We start from the raw sequence: 15,041 nt of genomic DNA, 5'->3' as shown, positions 1-15,041 counted from the left end.
ATTTTCTCAAATTCTATCCGCGAAAGTTATTTCAATGATGTTCAAGTAGACATTTCCACTTGAAAATCCCTGAATTCCCTGTATGGTCACTGGGTCAGTGGTTTTTCTTCGAGTGCCCCTAGGGTTGCCACCGCACACCGAAAACCGGAGCCCTGGGCGGCAGTCTGGTGGCGAAAGGCGCCTGCGGAGCGCATGTCAAGTGGGTCGATTGTCCAACTGTCACCTTTGAACTGTCAACTGTCAGTGGCCAACTGTCAGTTACTGGGCTGGGGCTTTGTTTATGTTTGCCGGCGCCTGCGCATCCGCGCGTTAAACACGAGATGATGCAAACAAGTGGCTGTGGGCCACGTTGCGCTGGCCAGGACGAGGTGGCCCCGGAGGTCAGGGGCCAGGGGGAAAGGCCACCACCATCGAAGCGGATCGATTGGCGGGGGACATGCGCAGGAGTCGAGGACTCGTAAAGGACTCCTCCTCAGAGGTAGACACCAATAATTCGGCCAGAACGCTCCTGTGCCTCGTGCAAAACGGTTCACTTCTCGTCCAGCTTACGCTTCTGCTTTCTGTGTGGGTGTGGGTGTGCGTGTTGGCCAAGAGCCTGTGTAGAGAAAAAGCCAAATTATCGGCCATTAGCTGCAGCACAGCACTTTGCTTTTTGCGAGTAGAAATTTATCGAATTTGCTGCAGGACAATTTCCGCTTCGAACGCGCGTTTGTGTGGGTGAAAGGACGAGTGATTGCGTTCAGTGTCGCTTCTGTTGCCTTGGTTGCCACACCAACACAAAAACCACACAAGTACACCTCACACACACTCGCACACACTCGCCATCCTTGGAGAAAAGTGAAAGTGAGACGCCCCAGCGACCCGGAAATCGGACAGCTCGGTATTTTTCGCATTTGGCGCACAACTTGGCTGGAAAAAAGTTAGTGGAAAACCCCCAGCTGCGAAAGTTTCAACAATTTTCCACACGTTAACCGAAATTCAATCAAATTCTACCCCCCACCCCAACCTGCTCCCCCCGCTCGACTTTCTCTTTTACTCTCTCTCTGATTTATGCGTGGCACATACAACATTTTCGCATTCCCCCCTTACTTTCCTCTTGTTGGCACACACTTATACACAGCACATTTTTGGTATCCCCCCAACGCCCAACCCCTTTTTAACCTTCAATTTCTGGCATGCTGTAAATTGTACTGAATACACGAGAGTTTCTCTTAAATTTTGTCGAAACACTTTTGTAAATACTTTTTGAACTGTCTTGGCAAGCGAACTTTTTGTATACGATTTTTCCCACTTTGCTCACTTTTGGAATTGCAGTCGAAATGATTTAATATTAAGCTAGCAAACGGATTTCCCCAATCCGTTGCTGGAAACAAGAACTGTATGTGTAAAATAAAAGAACTTATCTAAAAGAAATATCTGAGGGAGAGGGACCAGAGACCGAATTCACACTGCAACAGGTAAGTGCCACAAGGGTGAGTCATGTGCCCAGAAAACTTTGCTATTTTATTTGATCGATATTTGATAATGAGCAAACAGGTAAATTAAACTTTTCCCCGGGCCAACTCCTAGCCGGAAACTTTTCCAATTTCCAATGCATGCTCTCCATGGTGTAACGTAAACTTGCCTCCAAAGTGTGCAGCAATTTTCTGCATTGTCTAGATTTCCACCCCACCACCCATCGCCCGCGGCAAGGCTGCTGCCACGCCCACCCGCCGATCTTTGTTGTTGTTGTTGTTTTTGTGCGTAGCTGATTGCGACAGGACCTTGTCTGCTGCCCTTTGAGGTCGCCCGCTTGCCTTTGGCCTCTCCCCACCTTTACGGTAATTGTAATTTAGTTGTCATTTAGCCGTGTTCAAGGACAAAGGCGGAGGCTGCGGGTCTACACGGGGTCTCCTAGGGGCTTTGAGCGACTTTGAGTGGTTTTCGGTTTGGTTTCCCACGGGGTGGTGGGCAGTACTGGGGTTCGGCAGGCGCAGACGCGAGCCTGGGGGGCAGGCAGCTGGGTGAGGCCAAAAGTTGAAGTGAATTACAATTTAATTACCAGCAGCTCAGAGCAAGGCTTTGGGACGGCATCCTGGATAACAAAGAATTATTTTTAGAACTTCAATTACGCTAACATGGCTAGGGCTTAAAAGGTCGACTCGATAGGAAGTATTATAGAATTTTGTCTTACGTATTTTTTAGTCACATTGGTAAATAAAAGGAAGTCCCAACCATATTTAGTATAAACATTATCTTGCCAAAGGATTTAATGGATTTGTTTCTTATGTATTTTTGAGTACCATTATATTATTTCAACAATAAATGAACAGTATTATCTTTTCTTAATAGACAGAAGAAAACAAAAATGAATAAAGAATTTTAATAGTTTGAGACAAGGTTGATAACAAAGTTCAAAATTATAATACCTTTGGTATGGGCAAATACCAATATTTTATCTTTATTAAATTTTGATTATAAGTATAACATTTATTTTAAAATGCCTCTGCAGTTTTGGGTACCTCTGAAAATAACCTGCTAGATTTGCACAATTTTCATTTTAATGGAGTAGAATAATGAGACAGAATATTTTGGGATTACAAAATTGTAGGTGCATGAAATAAAGTTTCTTTTAAATAGTTTATTTTTCATCAAAACTAGCTGACTTTGCCCTTAACTTTTGTGGTAGACAGAAAACTCCTGTGCAGACAAGTGCTTTAACCCACTCTCCACGCTTGCAGTAAACCCAGATGCCCGAGGCATTGATTCTTCCCGGCATGGCTGACGCAGAGCCGGACCTCTCGACGTTCGAGAACAAGACGGGCCTGGCGGAGGACATGAAGTTCCTGGCCTCCATGCCCGAGCTGTGTGACGTAACCTTCCTGGTGGGCGACACCCGCGAACCCGTCTGTGCCGTCAAGGTTTGTACCCCCTTTTTTCCATTGTGTCCCGACCTCTGGGTCCTGGCTCTAAAATCAGGTCACTGCGTAATCGCCGCTTTGTCCCTGTAGTTAAGTGACCCCTTTGAATTGCGTGGGATGCGCGTCCCTTTTGAAAAATTCCGGTGCACACTTTACATACACTGCTACTAAAATAGGGGATCGCTTTTGGAAAACTTCTAAAGGAGTATGTCTAAATTGAAGTGCTTGCAAATAACTCCCAAAAAAAAGCTCTAAATTCATTTACTATTGATTTTTTGACGTATATATTAGTTAAGCTTTTAGAAATCAAGCGATAAGCTAAATTTAAAATTATAAAAATAGCTTAAGTGCAAGATAAATATTTGAACTATTGAAAATTATGAATAAAATTAGTACTTTAATCTAAAAAACGCTTCCAAAACTCAAAAAGAAAATCATATTGAAACATTTATATCCCTAATATAATCTAATCTTAGAATCATAACTTTGAGTACCATTATAAATATTAATTATTAAGGTCTGGATTGTATGGAATGTTTTTCTTATCTCTTCATAGGCCGTGCTGGCATCCCGGTCCCGGGTTTTCGCCAAGATGCTCTACGCCGCCCCCTCGCCCCAGCGGAAGAGGGAGACCTCCACCAAGGAGAACAAGCTGCGCCTCTTCCTGAAGCGCTCCTCGGAGCCGCTGCTCAACCTGCAGAATGCCGCACAACAGGTTCGTATTCGCAGATGTGTGTTCCATGTTCATCCTTAATCGATTACCCAGCGGGGGGATGGTGTACCCGTGTGGTGTGTGTGTGAGTGCCGGTGTGATTTTGCATTTTGCCGTGTGGCTCTGCATCATTGGGGCTATTTTCGTATTCCCCTTTTCAGTTCCGTACAGAATCCCCCCCTCCATATTGTTTCCTCCTCTTTTTGTTCTCTGTGTAAATACGTCGGGGGACAGCCAATGCCATTTAACTGATATCAATGTTTTCGTGCCTTCTCTGTTGTGACAACCACAATTCCTCATCGTACTCGTACTCGTTATCCCGCAACCCGTATCCGTAATCATAGAGAACCGGTTTCACCCAACAATTAGCTCCGATACCCGAGGTAACCAAGCGTCGTATACTGCCTCTGTGCGTGTTTGTGTAGCCGTAGATGTTGCTGTAACTGTGTGGGTGTCGTAATTGATGGAAGTCCTTTGATGTCCTTGCAGACAGTAGTACTACAATACGAACCGTTGAACAAAAATGGAACATGCTGCATTGTTAAAATTTTCAAATTATTTAAATCTTATTTTCATGCATTTGCCACTATGAATGTGCCAATTTCTTTATAAATGTATATTAAACATGCCCATATTTATCATAAATACATCTGCAAGGATATTTAGAACTTCGGGCCTTCGAAGCTAACCTTTCTGCTTTGCAAACGCTTTGAGCCATTCTGTTGTAATTGGTTAAATAAAGATGCCTAGAATGATTTGCGTGACTATCCATCAAAATCTATTTCCCCAAAGGAATCCCAGCTACTTGAAAAACTAATTGTATGCTGAACCTATGTTAAATCTTCTTTCCTATTAACCTTGCCCTGCTAATAGTCAAAATTAACTATCTGCCTTTTAACTTTTCTGGGGATTAACATCTCTACAAATACTACATGTCTTAACCAAACAATCTAATACTTTTGGGTTGCCTGAACCTCACAATTGGAATGCCTATAAAAAGTTTATTCTCTGCACCTGTCTCTGCAAGCTTAGTTGTTAGTTCTTGTTAGCCAATGTGATTACATTTTTTATACCTTTACTAATCCCGACTTTTGTGAATTCAGCCCTCAGGTCAGCAGCATCAGACCCTGATCATTGAAGAGTTCGAGCCGGATGTGTTCCGTCAACTGATCGAGTATATCCACACGGGCTGTGTGACCTTGCAGCCTCGCACTTTGCTGGGTAAAACAAGAATTCAGTATAGAATCTATATGCTCTTTATAAATCCTATTGATTCCCTCCCTTCAGGTGTCATGAATGCCGCTGACTACTATGGCCTCGAGGAGCTGCGTCGCGCCTGTGCGGGATTTGTGCAGTGCTGCATCAATGTGGACACTGTTTGCGCCCTGTTGGCCTCCGCCGAGCGCTATATCCAGTACAAGTGCACCAAGACCCTGGTGCAGAAGGTCCTGGAGTTCGTCGACGAGCATGGAACTGAGGTGCTCAACCTGGGCAGCTTCACCCTGCTGCCGCAGCACGTGGTCCGCCTGATTTTGGCCAGGGAGGAGCTTAGGGCAGATGAGTTTACAAAGTTTCAGGCGGCCCTGATGTGGAGCAAGAAGTACTATGATAACAATCCGGTAGGATATGAACTCCGCCATCGAAGATCTTGTATAAAACTTGTTATATACCCATCAGAACATTGACATCAAGGAGATACTGGGCACCTTCTGCGAGTACATCCAGTTCCACAAGATCCCGGCCAATGTCTTGATGAGGGAGATCCATCCGCTGAACCTGGTTCCCTACGCGATCATTATGAACGCGCTAGCTTATCAGGTGGGTTGCACTGTGCTTCTAGATTGCTTTGCGCTGCTTCCTTGGTGTTTAACTCAGTCACTCACGCCCTCATCTCTCCATCTATCTGTCCGCCCGTCTGTCTTTCCGTCCATCCAACCATCCAACCACATCCACCCATGCGCTCCATTCCGTCCATCCATCCTGTTGTCCCCCTTATGTCTGATTCTACACATTGCAGGCAGACCCAGAAAGCATCGACCCCGGAAAGCTGTCTCCCAACTCTAGCCGAGTGAGGCGAGCCCGCCAGAACCAAGGTCGCTCGATGTCGGTCCAGAGCTCCCTAGATCCGTACGGATCCAACACCACCCTGAGCTCCAGCGGCAGCAGCGATCCGACGAGTGGTCCGCACCACAGCAACTAACATAAGTTGAACGGCCCCTCCTCCTCCTCGTCGTCCCAGCAGCAGCACCACCACCGCCACCGCCACCACAACCAGTCGCTGCCCAAGATCCGCAAAGCCAAGTCGCAGTCCTTCCGCACGCGACGCAGTCCCTCGGAGCGGCGGAGTCCCAACAATGCCCCCAATCTCACCCTGAATACCTCGCTGGCCTCGGGCAATGGCGAGAAGAAGCGCAGCCCACTGACTCCCAAGAGTCCGGTGGTGCCAGTGCCGGAGTCCAAGAGTCCCGGCAGCAGTTCCCAGAAGACACCCACTTCGCTCTCTCGCCAGGGAACTCTGCGCGCCTCGAATCGCCGGAAGAACAGTGGACAGCTCTCTATATCGCTGGGCACCCAGGGCAGGCGAAGTCCCGTGGGTCTCAACGATCGCAGTCCCCAGGGTCGACGAAGCCCACTCTTCCCGAGCAGCGGATTGAGGTCACCAAACGACCCGATGACCAGTCCCACGGTCAGAAGTCCCACTGGAGAACCACGGAGAAGTAGTCCCACCTTCAGTGTGCACACACAGGAACGCAGATCGCCCTTGGGGGCAGTGGCTCCCACGGACTTTGGCTGCCAGTTCGGAGTTCCGGGCACACGAAGGAGTCCCACCTCCACGGTTCATGTCCAGGACATGGCCACTGAGCCGGAAGAGGCGGGCTTCGTGGGATTCAAGCGACCGTCGATCAGCCTCTTTACGCCCATCTATTTCGCCAGTGAGAAGCGCTCACCAATGGGTCCCATACCCCCAATAACCGTCTCCAATCCCGCCGAAACCTACAAGAGTGCGGAGCGGGAACGCGAGGCGGCGGAGGCTGCTGCCCGGGAAAGGGAAAAGGAGAAGGAAAAGGAGGCAGCCCAGCCGCAGGAGAAGAAGAGCGTGATGCGCGAGATCCTGGCCTTTGTGAGGAAGCCCTCCAAGCATCTGAGCAGCCGAACGAATCGCTTTGCCAACGCCTTCACCCGGGCGGAATCAGGCTCATCCGGAGGTCCTTTGATCCGGCAGAGCACCTTCTCGGCCAGTCCAGCGGCTTCCTCGACGGCCGCCAAGAGTGCTGTTCAGAAGCAAATGTCCGAGGTGGGCTTCGAGCCAAAGATTGCCCACAAGTTCACCCACTACGCCAAGATGTCCTTGCGTCTGAGGAGATCCACCAAGCGCGACGAGGAGGAAAAGGAGAAGCAGAAGCAGGGCTCCGCCGCCGGTTCCAAGAGGCCCAGTGCAGACCTGAGCCAGGCCAACGCGGAGCAACAGGTAGGTGGATCCTCGGACGAGCTGCCCTTCGAGCTGGCCAACGTGCACTTCGAGAAGGTAGGTGAGTCGTATATCAAGCATGAGAGGCTGCGCGAGTTGCAAGAGCCCGAGGCCGACAAGGAGGAGGAAACCGAAGAGGATGTCAAGCCGGAAGCGGCAACGGAAGCGGAGGTGGAGCAAACCGATGCAGCCATGGCCCAGTTCGTGGAGGAGGTCACCAACTCCCTGAAAGTGGTGGCCCTCAACGGCGAGGGCGGCGCTGCTGCAGTGCATCACTTCACCCGCCGTTCGGAGAGCCGCGAGCCCATCGAGCCGCGTATCAGCGAGGAACGGGAATCCGACTCCAATGACCTGATGATACCTGACGAAATGCGCGCCGAGCTGGTAGAGATTTTGAAGGCCTACGCCCCCGAACCAGTTTATGTGAATCTGCAGGCACTGCGGCGGGAGACCGAAGATGCGGATCTGGCCATCGCCCAGGCCGAAGCCGCTGTCCTGGCGGCCTCGGCGGCTGAGCCCGCGAAGAAGCCGCTGCAGTGTCCTACCATCGAGTTTGAGCCACCGTCGCGACGCTCCTCCTTCGATCCGCCGCGATCCCCCTTCCTCGAGCAGCTCCGCAGTCCTGGGGTGGACACGGAAACCGATCTGATCAATCTGCAGCGCCTGGACTCTGGTGGCGACAGCTTCGAGCTGGTGGAGAGCAAGTGGAGCAAGTCCAGTCGCGGGGAGTCTAGCTTCGATTGTCCCTACTCCTCCAGGGACACTAGCTTCGATGTCTCCATTTCGCGGTACCAGTCAACCAGCTATGAGGATCAAACCTCGAGCTTTGAGATTGTGGACACCGATGAAAAGGCACAGGGCAGAAGGGCGGTGGACCTGCGCAAGAGCTCCATAGAGCTGGTGGATGCGGAGACCTTCCAGAGGTCGGGCTCCTCCTGCGGGGGTCGCAAGTCCTCGCTGGAGACCCACTTTGATTACACGCCCACCGAGGGCGGTGGTGGCCGTTCGCCCAGCCTTCCGTTTCCGGCAATGACCAAGAAGCAGCGCACGGAGAACTTCCGCCAGCTGCACGTGTCCCAGTTCAGTGCCTTCTCCAGGGCACGCAGTCCACTGTCCCAGCAGACCTCCTCGAACTATAGCTCCAGGGACAGCTACGACTCGAGTGGCTCCTATCCCCATGGCTATGGCTATCCGCCGGAGCCCCAGAGGAGTCCCTACGGAGATCCCAGTCGCAAGCACTTTCCGCTGACAGTTCGTCAGAAGGGCGAGGAGGAGCGTGAGGTGCGCACCTTCCTCTGCACCGACCAGAGATGTGCCTCGATCTTCGAGCCGCGTCCCAGTTCCGTGCTCACCCAGCAGCTGTCCACCGGATCCATGTCCACCCCGTCGGGCTACACCAACGGGACGCCCAGGGTTCCAGGCGTTGCTGCCGTGGGACCTGTTCCCCTGCCCCATCCCACCGGGCCGCTCTCCTCCTGCGGCTTCTCCAGCGGCAGTGAGTTCGAGCCTCCATCGCCCCGAAGGGCGGCCAGCGCCTCGCCCAAGCACACCTTCACGTTCCGCATCGTGATGAAGAAGGTGGACAGCTCGCCGGAGGCACTGTGCCCGGAAAGGCACCGCTCGAGGATCATAGATCGCTACAGGAGGCGCGACAGTCGCCGGAAGCGAATCCACGATGCGGGAAAGAGCTTCTAGGGGGCTCTAGGGGCAGCCAGCGATGGGAAAAGTACTTAGATAGCAAAGGGCAATATGGTAAAATATGATAAATTTAATTAATTGTTGCACAAAATATCACAGTCAGTTGATCAAAGTAAATACCTTTATTCCAAGATATAAACCTTAAAAAAATAACTGCCTTTTATAACCTTGTAACGGGTGTAATATCACCACTACAAAATAACGTAAAGAATAAATCTCAGAACAAATCAAAAGCTCTAACGCCGAATCAAATCCTCAAAGTTAAAAGCATATTGCTAGGAAAGATAACTACACTTGAAAAAACATTTCGATGTTCAGTATGAATAAGATAGATTAACATTTAAGATCAGAATACAATTTATACATGTTTACGTGTGAGTCTAGTCATTTGATGTTAAGTACCTGTAATTTCATATTTTTTGTAAAGTTTTCCTAAAGCGTAAAGGCAATACATTTGTGGAGTGTGTAAGATATAATTCTTTTTTTGGTAGCTAGTTTCCTACTTCCCATCGCTGGCACCGAACCAGGCAAACCTCATAATACATTCGCGGCAATCTCTTGATATCTCTACGATACGCATATATTTTTGACAATCTCAGTGTTGAATCTATATAGGACCTCTCATAATCGCAATCTCCTAGGGTTAAGCATGACGCCGAACCACCGGCGTTCGGTAATCAAACTTTATAAAATGGTTCTGGTTTTTAGGCCGTTTCAAAAGCTCTACCAAAGCGCGAACTTCGGCCCACCGAAGTCAGGCGATCCGGCCCCCGCCTTATCGGGGGTCCGGCCCTTATGATCTCTGCTGATTTGTCAAGCAACCCTCAATAGATCCGTGGTTACAAACTGAACGATTGCTTAGGCAGCTAACCGAAAATGTGTATTCTAAATATTAAACAAACTTATGCGCAACAATAATTCCTCCCACGATTTACCTGACTACTATTTAAACAACAATAGATCAAAAGTTTATATGTATACGTGTGCATAAGAGTTCACACTTCGATGTTGTAATTAATGTGGAAATGTGGAAACCGAAATCAGAAGGAGATAATATTCTAAGTATTTGTGCATTTTTACGTGGTTCCTGTTATATAGCTATAGATATATGCGCTACCCAGCGCGAGTATTACAAATTTTTGATGGCATAATATAATCGATATACAGTATATGATTCTAAATAACCTAAGGAATAACAAATTCTAAACGTAACCGAACTGCGCTGCTATTGCAAGAGGTTAGAGAAGTTTTTCTAGATAACTCCTAAGACTAAGATCAGGCAAAATTATGCGCACTTGTGTGTGCACATGTTTGTATATTAAAGCTGGATTCGGGGCCGTACTTAAACCTTAAAATTATAGGAAAGCATCCACTTTTGTGCCGCGCAAAGTGTGAGACGTGGAAAAATTGTATTATCAAATTAATATTTATTGTTAAACTTTGAGCAACATTTTTGGACTCTGTGTTTGTTAGATAAAGAGAATCCCTTTAGGCGAATCCTAAATTTAAGCGGAGCATCCGAAGAATCATAGTTTACACAGTATACACATTGTATGTCATACTCTAAAGGGAGTAAGAACAGTTGGCTTTTTAGCAAGTTACTCGTAAGAAGAAAGATATCAGCATTTTACAGGTAATTACGCTTCATGAGCATTTAATTCCAACTAATGATAGCTAACCGTATCGATAACCACACATCAATTGCCACCAGCCGACATCTTGGATCTCTGGGAGACCCATCGATCCAGAACTATAGTACACTCGTAACTAATCGGAATGCCAGTAGAAACGTTGATATTTTGATTTGTAGTTGCTTGTTTTGAAACTAACCAACAGTCGCTGACCAAATCGCTTGACCGCTTGACACATTTTCAATCGATTTTCCGTTGCGCCTCTGAATGCTTGTGAGAGGTCGCCAACGGGCCGCCAATGGAGATTGTAGCGATTCAAATCCCGGCCAGAGCAGCCAACTACAATTTCACAATGCCAACTTCTTCTATTTGCAGAGCGGGTTTACAGTGTGCCAGCTGGATCGGATGTGGATTTAGCCCAGGTTGCCGAGCATTCATTGCGTTATTTAGCAATCCCCTTGTCCGGGTTTTTATTCAAGAGGATGTCGTGGTCGTGGCATTTGTTAGACTAAGTCCAGTTCCAGTTCCAGTTCAAATCAAATCGAATCGAATCGCGTTAAATGTTTACTTTGTATTTGTACTGCTATTGTTACCGCTCACATACATACTCGAATAGTTAAAGCTAAAACCTTCATACATTATGTGCGTTCGTTTTTATTGTAATTTGAGAGAAAAATAAAGCCCAGATTTCTGTGTTACCTTCAATCAGACTTTGGCATCAACATGCAGGGCCAGGACACCATCGAAGTCATCGGATCCGATGTGGATGTAGCCGTACCCCTGTCCATTAACCGTCACCGATTTCCCCGTACAGGAACCGTTGATCAGGCTGCCGGAGATCACATCGCAGTAGGTTCCGGCGGGCAGGCAGGTGTTCAGGTTCTGGGACAGGTCGTACAGGTTGTTGTTGACCGCCAGGAAGCCCTTGTTGCCGCGGCAGAAGGAGATCTGGTTGTCGCCATTGTCCCACCACTCGGAAATTTCCGTGTCCCGCACGGCATTCTTGAAGCCCACCATTGCGTAGATCTGTCGCCAGCGGTGCTCGCAGATCCATCCGTTCACACAGGCCCCATCCTCATCGAACTTGGGAGAGATAATTCTCTCCTGCGCATCCTGTGGCGGAGCAGTGTCGTGATCGTCAAAGGCAAACGAGCTCATCACCCGGCTGATGCCGTAGGGGTAAGCCAGATGGAAGGCGGTGGTAATCTTGTACTGTCGGGGGGACTGTAGTTCAGCACGGATCCCGCATCCCTCTGGTTGTCATGGTTGTCCACGAATGTCAGGGCCTGAGTCGAGGGTAGGAATCCCCAGCCGGTGCCCCAGCTCTGGAGCCACTTCAATGCGTTGTTGCCGCGGAAGGCGTTGCCAATCTCCTCGGAGAAACGGAACTCGGTGACTGCACCCAGGTCCTTGTATTCATCCCTAGAAACTGTTTCGTGACCATGGTCGATAACCTCTTGGAAGATGAAGGGACGGGAATTGTGGGGGAAGCCATGATCGATGTTAAGGTCGCTCAGGCTGCCGTAGATGTACTGCAGAGAAGGATACCATTAATCGTCAGCCCCACGTTTGGCGCCACAAAAACTCACCTCGAGATCCTCCGCGGCCATGTGCTTGGCGGCATCCACTCGGAAACCAGCCACACCCAATTCGATGAGGTGATCCAGGAACTCAATCAGCTTGCTCCTCACCCACTCTCTGCTCTGGTCGAGGTCCTTGAGGCCAACCAATTCGCACTGCTGCACTTGGAAGCGATCGTTCCAGTCTGTGATCTCGCAGGTGGGATGGAAGTCCTGAGCTGTGAAGGGAACGCCAGGGAAGGATTTCTTGCTAGGTTCCGCCTCTGTGCCGGCGGTGCCCACGGCCACTCCATCGAAGTCGCCGGACATGTGGTTCAGGAGCACATCCACGTAGATACGGACACCCACTTCGTTGCAGCGACGGACCATGTCACCGAACTCCTCCTCATTTCCCGAGCGCGTTGTCAGCTTGTAGGAGATCGGCTGGTATCTCTCCCACCAGGGACGACCCGCAGCGATGATGTTCTCATTCACCGGGCTTACTTGCACTCCGGCGAAGCCTCGGGGTCCCAGGAAGTTCTCACATTCCCGAGCAATGTCCGTCCATTTCCACTCGAACAAGTGGACTATGGTGTTGCGATTGCCCCACCAATGGGGATTATGCTGGGCCAGCGAAAGGCTGCCCGCCAAACAGAGCGTCAGGGCCAGAGCAAACTTGAACATGACCGTAGACTGTAAGTAATCTCCAGACCCATTTCCCCTTATATACCCCACGGACAATCTTATCGCGAACTGACTTTGCTTGGGTCCAATTTACGACTTGCAGATGGTCACCCCCGATTGGGGGCAGATTTACAATGGCCATCGGCTGACCTATGGCAATACGCGATAGCAGAGTAGATATTTGCAAGTCGCAAGTATCTTGGCTTTCCCAGGGGATCATGAGGCACCCAGATTAGATTCGTCGGTTTAAAGATACCCTTTCTTGTTGTTGATTGGTTATACAAGCTTTAAAAGATTTTAAAATGATGGGCAATTAATTCTTCCAAAAATTAAATGCTCCTAGGCTGTGAAGCTTTTTTTTAGGTTTACGTGTATTTTAAAAAAAAATGTTCTAAACTAAAATTAATTAAAATAAATAAATGACTGACAAATAATCGTAACCGTAATACCCCTTCAAAGGGAATAGTTCATTTAGCTTGAAGCCAATTTTATTGCTCTAATTTATGACAATATTTTTTATTTTCTGCAATCGTGCTGATTACGATTTGTGAATTATGAAAACTGATTTCTTGTCTTCATTGTGAGTGTCATTTGCTTTGGGCAGTGCGAACTTTGGCTCCTTACGAAGCATCTTGTTGCGTGCTTCACATTCCATATTGTAGTTCTTGCGCAGAATTACTGAAAAATAGTAGATGATCTCCACCACTGAGAGCATGCTCATGCCCACAAAAAGACTAAAGGCACTGCCAAGATTTGCTGAAAAATAAATTAGTTAGTTACAAATTTTATTGTAATTTTCATAGTTGACTTACAAACCAAAGTAACCATATTGGAAAGCAAGTCACGTCGTAGGCGGCGATAGCTGAAGGAATTGATAAAGACATGCAGTACCCCATCGTTTTTGGCTAGACCCGAGCTGAAAGGGAAGTTCTTCGTTAGAATAGTATCTTTCAAAAATGTTTTAGTTATTTACTAAAACTTATCCGGTACTGGCATGTTGAGCTGGAGAGGAAAATTAGATATCTGCACATCATAATCAAAGTGTTCACAGGTAAGCGGGCAATAGCACTGGGTGCTCTTTTTCCTTGTTATTATATTAGCTGAAAGAAAAGTTGTACATTCCTAGAATTTCTTCTAAGTCTCATTACTTACCAAAATTATCCACTAGACAGGGAATATCTCTAAAAGTACATATCCTATCCGCAGTGCGATTAAAGTCGAAAAAGTAAGTGTGACAGCCGCAGAACTTAACCATGTTGGTGACCCTACAATTAAGCTCGCAGTTGGGGTACACATAATCCGAAAAATACCGAAGAGGGAACTCATTTTGAAAAACGCAATTTCTGTCCTGAATAGTTAGGGCCTTGACAGCAGCCGAACAAAAGGTTTCTTGGGGTCTGAGGGCGGCGAAAGTCTCCGTGTTGAAGGCTACAAATTTGGCAGCAGCATGAGCGCTGGGAAAGGCATCTACTTCTTGGATCAGCAGCTTTACGCCGTAGGAATACGATTGCACTGGATCGTAGCTGTCGTCTTTGTACCTTACAATCACGGACAAACCATATTTTTGACTTCCAATGGCTCGCTGGGCGGTGAAGTTGAGACTGTTCAACAAATAATCAATAAACGATGCTACCTAAATTATTACTTTTACCAACCCCTTCTGCCGCAAATTAAACGAACAGCAGTGCCCGAAAAAAGTCTTGGATAACTGAAAAATCTTAGAGCAATCCAAAATATCGCCATTAAATCTGCAGCGATACAGAATTTCATCGCAATCCCATCGTAGGTGCTCCACAAATTGTTGGATTGTTAGGTTGTTCAAATAAAGCAAGGTCTCCATTTCTTCAATGTCCTGCGAAGAATACCGCTCATCATCCAGCATAAAACCATAGAAAATGTGAAGTTTTCGAAGAATGCCTGGTAGCTCAGCAGCTTGGGGGAGGTGTCTGTTAAGATATATTACTATACATCATATCCTAAGGAGAATATTTCTTAGACTTACAGGGTGTTAAGAAAAGCCTTGGACTTTTGCATGTTGAAGAGTACGTCTGGGCAAATCGTGACCGGTGGAAAGTAAAGGTTCGTCACCGGCGTGTGGTCACTTTCCACATTCATTCGGGTGGGACTGCTGCGATAGTCCAAGTAGAAGGTGTGCGCCATAACAACAGCGCACATGAACATCACCAGCGAAATCAGCAGCCACACAAGGTGGACTATCTTATTGGTGTCCTCGTCACGGGTGTATCTCAATCCATGGATACTGCTGGTGGCGCAGAAGTCACTCCAAGTGCGGCGCAGGGAACCCACAAATGGGTACACTTTCAGATCCACTTGCTCCGGCTTCAGCTCCTCTTCGTGACCCATTTGAACTATTTGAACTCCAACTAA

General features: G+C 48.0%; 3 protein-coding genes across 9 annotated transcripts; 1 reads left to right on the top strand and 2 right to left on the bottom strand.

The window, feature by feature from the left end:
* The first annotated feature begins 509 nt into the window (after positions 1-509).
* On the top strand, positions 510-11,115 carry LOC108036475 (serine-enriched protein). Of its 7 annotated transcripts, none has more exons than XM_017112654.1 (9): positions 510-527; positions 1,315-1,457; positions 2,721-2,900; positions 3,457-3,615; positions 3,957-3,995; positions 4,716-4,833; positions 4,900-5,231; positions 5,290-5,430; positions 5,630-5,921. In XM_017112654.1, the coding sequence occupies exons 3-9, from the start codon at positions 2,730-2,732 to the stop codon at positions 5,810-5,812; spliced, it is 1,143 nt and encodes a 380-aa protein (XP_016968143.1). In that variant the 5' UTR covers positions 510-527; positions 1,315-1,457; positions 2,721-2,729; the 3' UTR covers positions 5,813-5,921. The 7 variants fall into 7 exon arrangements, with proteins under 7 accessions (XP_016968143.1, XP_016968141.1, XP_043947775.1 ...); XM_017112652.2 differs by having other exon boundaries at positions 515-564; XM_044091840.2 differs by having other exon boundaries at positions 519-1,457; positions 5,630-5,680; positions 5,858-11,115.
* Positions 11,109-12,653, bottom strand: LOC108036474 (alpha-amylase-related protein). The gene is given in 3 exon segments (XM_017112651.3): positions 11,109-11,636; positions 11,639-11,942; positions 12,000-12,653. Coding segments are annotated over 3 exon segments (1,479 nt in total). The 3' UTR covers positions 11,109-11,115.
* A 437-nt stretch (positions 12,654-13,090) lies between these two features.
* LOC108036308 (sodium channel protein Nach) lies at positions 13,091-15,017 on the bottom strand. Its single transcript, XM_017112317.3, has 6 exons — positions 14,656-15,017; positions 14,309-14,599; positions 13,806-14,254; positions 13,627-13,753; positions 13,466-13,569; positions 13,091-13,409 (listed from the first exon to the last, which is right to left on the bottom strand). Exons 1-6 carry the CDS (start codon positions 15,015-15,017, stop codon positions 13,192-13,194), a joined length of 1,551 nt encoding a protein of 516 aa, XP_016967806.1. The 3' UTR covers positions 13,091-13,191.
* Positions 15,018-15,041: the final 24 nt, after the last annotated feature.

The sequence above is a fragment of the Drosophila biarmipes genome, chromosome 2R (genome assembly GCF_025231255.1).
Source record: "Drosophila biarmipes strain raj3 chromosome 2R, RU_DBia_V1.1, whole genome shotgun sequence".
Taxonomy (NCBI): domain Eukaryota; kingdom Metazoa; phylum Arthropoda; class Insecta; order Diptera; family Drosophilidae; genus Drosophila; species Drosophila biarmipes.
Note: the sequence above shows the minus strand (reverse complement) of the source record. Positions and strands in the feature narration are given on the sequence as shown.

Coding starts and splice junctions, on each gene's coding strand:
- LOC108036475 (XM_044091840.2), top strand. CDS start 2,730: ATGCCCGAGGCATTGATTCTTCCCGGCATGGCTGACGCAGAGCCGGAC. Junction 4,834..4,899: donor GCAGCCTCGCACTTTGCTGG/GTAAAACAAGAA, acceptor CCCTCCCTTCAG/GTGTCATGAATGCCGCTGAC. Junction 5,431..5,629: donor TGAACGCGCTAGCTTATCAG/GTGGGTTGCACT, acceptor TACACATTGCAG/GCAGACCCAGAAAGCATCGA.
- LOC108036308 (XM_017112317.3), bottom strand. CDS start 15,017: ATGGGTCACGAAGAGGAGCTGAAGCCGGAGCAAGTGGATCTGAAAGTG. Junction 14,255..14,308: donor TTTAATTTGCGGCAGAAGGG/GTTGGTAAAAGT, acceptor TTTGTTGAACAG/TCTCAACTTCACCGCCCAGC. Junction 13,570..13,626: donor CCAGTACCGGATAAGTTTTA/GTAAATAACTAA, acceptor CTTCCCTTTCAG/CTCGGGTCTAGCCAAAAACG.